Raw genomic sequence first — 3582 nt, forward strand, 5'->3', positions numbered from 1 at the left:
GGAACTGCCCTTGTTGGGGTTAAATAACGTTAGTTTGGGGTTTTATCTTTCTTTTTCTAATCGATGTCGGAGGTTTAATAACTAGTTCCGGTCGGAAGGAACCTCTGGAGGTTATTTAGTCCCACCCACTTCGTCAAAGGAGGCGTGTCTGACGGATGCCTCCCTTTTTAATGGGAAATGTCATTTAAGGGTAGTGGTTTTCATAGAATCATAGAACGGTTTGGGTTGGAAGGGACCTTTAAAAGTTCATCCAGTTCCAACCCCCTGCATCCTTGTAGCCCCCTTCACACACTGGAAGCTGCTCTGAGCTCTCCACGCCGCTTCTCTTCTCTAGGCTCAACAGCCCCGATGTTCTCAGCCTGTCTCCATACGGGAGGTGCTCCAGCCCCTGAGCATCGTGGTCTCTTCTGGACTTGCTCCAGCAGTTCCATGTCCTGATATTGGAGACACCAGAACTGAACATAGTGCTGCAAGTGGGGTCTCACGAGAGCAGAGGGGTAGAATAACCTCCTTTGAGCTTTTGTTTTGTTTATTTTATAAAGTAAGATGCTTAATGGAAACTTTTGAATTACTTACAGTGTATTGCATGCCCCAAGACCACTGCATACAAGTAAACAGCATTTGGCTCCTTTGCCACCTCTGCCTGAGAAAGGAGGAGAAGTGCGTTATGGTTTGATCCCTGAGGAGTTTTTCCAGTTCCTGTATCCTAAAACAGGAGTTACAGGTGAATGTGTACTTCATTAAAAATGGTGTGGTTAGTTATGCTGATTTAGTTCTCTTCACCACTACTGGCTGCTGAAAAGGTAAAAACATGCAGGAGGAGGTTGGGAGGAGTAAGCCTGTGCAGCGCTTCCTGGCTCTTTTGCTCCTTTAGCTTTAAATATAAGCTAGAGGAATGTCATGAGCTTGACCTTGCAGGAAGATTGATTTATCTGCTGACCCTCAAAACCTTTAAATGGAGATTTTTGCCGGCTTCTGAATGAGCAGAAGTCATTCTGCAAGTTGCTTCCCCCTTTGGTGGGTGTCCTTGTCCCAGCATTGGTGGTACTGGGTTTCTGCTTTTCGTGATGGTAAAAGAGAGTACTTTGTGATCTTCTAGTAAGTCACTACCTCTTCAGTGAGCTGCTTTATGCTTTGTACAAATGATGCTGCTTTATGGTTTTTTCAGGGCCTTACATGCTTGGAACTGGACTCATACTGTACTTTCTTTCGAAGGAAATCTATGTAGTCAACCACGAGACAGTTGCAGCCATCTGCATATTATCAGTCATCATTTATGCTGTAAAGAAATTTGGGCCTGATGTAGCAGCTTTTGCGGACAAACTTAATGAGGTAACAAAAGAAACCATAATCTAACTTTGTAGCAGTTACTACAAACCCTGGCAATGCCCAGTTTATTTCTCAAATCTTAATGAATTACAGATCACTTGTTTCCCTTGCAGCTTCCTTTCATCCTGAGGCATGTTTTTTGTTTCTTCTTTTCAGGAGAAAGTTGCTAAAGCTCAAGCTGTGAAAAACGAATCTATTGAAGGTCTTGAGGCTGCCATTGAACAGGAGAAGAAGGAGCAGTGGCGCGTTGAAGGCCGCAGTTACCTCTTTGACGCGAAGCGGGTACGCAGCTCCAGCCCTGCTCCTCGCTTCCTCTGCAGCCTCTGCTCCGTAATTTGGGTGCCTCTTAATTTACTACCACGTAATGAACCATTTGCCCTTGGTGTGTTGCAGACGGGGCCAGTTCCACTGCCAGATCCAGCAACTTTTGCTATAGAATGTGTTCTGCTGCTGTTTTGTGTTCTTGCCAAACGTTAACCCTTTGATTTCATCATCTTTGTCTAGAATAATATTGCAATGTTGCTGGAAACTAATTACCGAGAGAGATTACTGATGGTGTACAATGAAGTGAAGAAAAGGCTGGACTATCAAGTGGCTATGCAGAATTTAAAGCGTCAGAAAGAACAAGAACACATGATTCAGTGGGTGGAGAAAAGCGTTGTTCAGAGCATCACGCCTCAACAGGTACTTGCTTGGTTTTAATCTGCTTTACGTTTTAGTCTGTACAAATATTTGTTGTCCAGTGATTTTGGCTTAAGCCAGAAGATGATAGGTCATCTTTGGGTGACTTCCAAACTAGGCTGCAACACACTCCTGCTGCTGAGTAAGAGCTACAAGCCCAGTTACTCGGTACCTGGTGCTTGTGTTGCTGGTGAGTTAAGCTGGTGTGTGGTAGTGGTGCAGCATAGAGCTAGGCTTGTGATAAGATGTATAGCTAATGGGGAACTTGCTTGTCAGATTCTCTGTATAAGACTATGGCAGCTTAAGATCTGCAGATAGGCTCTAGATGACCTTTCTTCAAAGGAATGAAGCAGAGAACAAAAGGCAGAAAACATGCTCCTAGCACTGCCTGCAGATGTTTTAATGCAGGTCACTGACTGGATTTGAATCTCTTGACTTCAGGAGCTACAGCTGTATATCCCTGCTGATCTGAAACCCACTTTGTGGTTCGAAAAAGGAGTATTTAAAGTGCATTAGAAAGAATATTTTACTTGTTTAAATGTCTTTCATAAAGTCTGTCTCCTGAAAGCTGTTTTCCTTTCCTTTGCAGCAGAAGGAGAGTATTTCAAAATGCATTTTGGACCTGAAGGCGTTATCAAAGAGTGCCCAGGCAACAGTGTAACCGCATCCGATTCCACTGACAACGTCTCTTACTGTTGGAAACTGTACAATTCTAAAGTATCATTAAACAAACAAACAAAATCCTCTGCTGTCTTTTACTAGCAGTAGCAACAGTAGTTTCCTTTTTGGAGTAGCTGAATTGGTCACCTAAATCACTATGGTTAGTTCATCATGGGGGTCAGTACGTGTGGGTCTGATTGGTTCCTTTTTTGTTCATGAGCCCTTTCAGAGATACGAGACAGAACTTGAGAGGGAAAAATTCAGGTTCTAACCACAGTGATCGGTTTTTGTTGTAGAATTCTGTGTGATAATGACCTGTAGATAGCTACTGTGATTGTGAACATGTTCTAAAATCAGCTGAGCACCCGTGCTCCCGTTCACTTGGTGGTACTCTGAACAACTGTCCTTTTAAAAATGAACTGAAAAACCCCACACCACTTTTGTAACAAAGCTTCAGCTGGTGAGAAAAGTGTCTTTCTGTTCTGTAGAAGAGAGGATGTAGCTGGCAGGAAATGTGTCAAAAGCAATGGGAGAACTTTGCTTCAACTGAAATCCCCAGTATGAGGGTGAAAATGGTGAAGTGGATAAGTTCATTCTAGAATGTGAGGTTTTGTCCTGGGTATTCGTAGGAAACGAGAGAAGCAGTTTCATGTGTATTACATAGTATAAGCCTTCCATTTTTTTTAATGGAAAACATTTTCTCTGAAGGCTTTTGTTACATCTCAAACATCCCAGATGAGGCGAGCACTTGCCTACGTGCAATGTCAACCCTCTGTGCTGGGAAGTGATTTATGTAGTAAATAATCTTGAAGCAGACTAGGGTGTGCTTACATACCACTTCATGGATTGGTCCTGCAGTGAGGAAATGCTTGTTTTTAGTGGAGTTGGTAAAACAGCAGTTTTCTTACACTT

General features: G+C 43.0%; 1 protein-coding gene across 1 annotated transcript in view; it reads left to right on the forward strand.

Moving 5' to 3' along the window:
• ATP5F1 (ATP synthase, H+ transporting, mitochondrial Fo complex, subunit B1) overlaps positions 1-2671 on the forward strand; it is a gene marked incomplete at its 5' end in the record, with an annotated part of 2954 nt that extends 283 nt beyond the window's left edge. The window contains 5 exons of the mRNA XM_010019549.1: positions 579-724; positions 1169-1332; positions 1486-1611; positions 1834-2013; positions 2600-2671. Coding sequence (XP_010017851.1) covers positions 579-724; positions 1169-1332; positions 1486-1611; positions 1834-2013; positions 2600-2671 — 688 coding nt within the window. The remainder of the gene's footprint in view (positions 1-578; positions 725-1168; positions 1333-1485; positions 1612-1833; positions 2014-2599) is intronic.
• Positions 2672-3582: the final 911 nt, after the last annotated feature.

This window comes from Nestor notabilis, unplaced genomic scaffold (genome assembly GCF_000696875.1).
Source record: "Nestor notabilis isolate BGI_N333 unplaced genomic scaffold, ASM69687v1 scaffold15128, whole genome shotgun sequence".
NCBI classification, from domain to species: Eukaryota; Metazoa; Chordata; class Aves; order Psittaciformes; family Psittacidae; genus Nestor; species Nestor notabilis.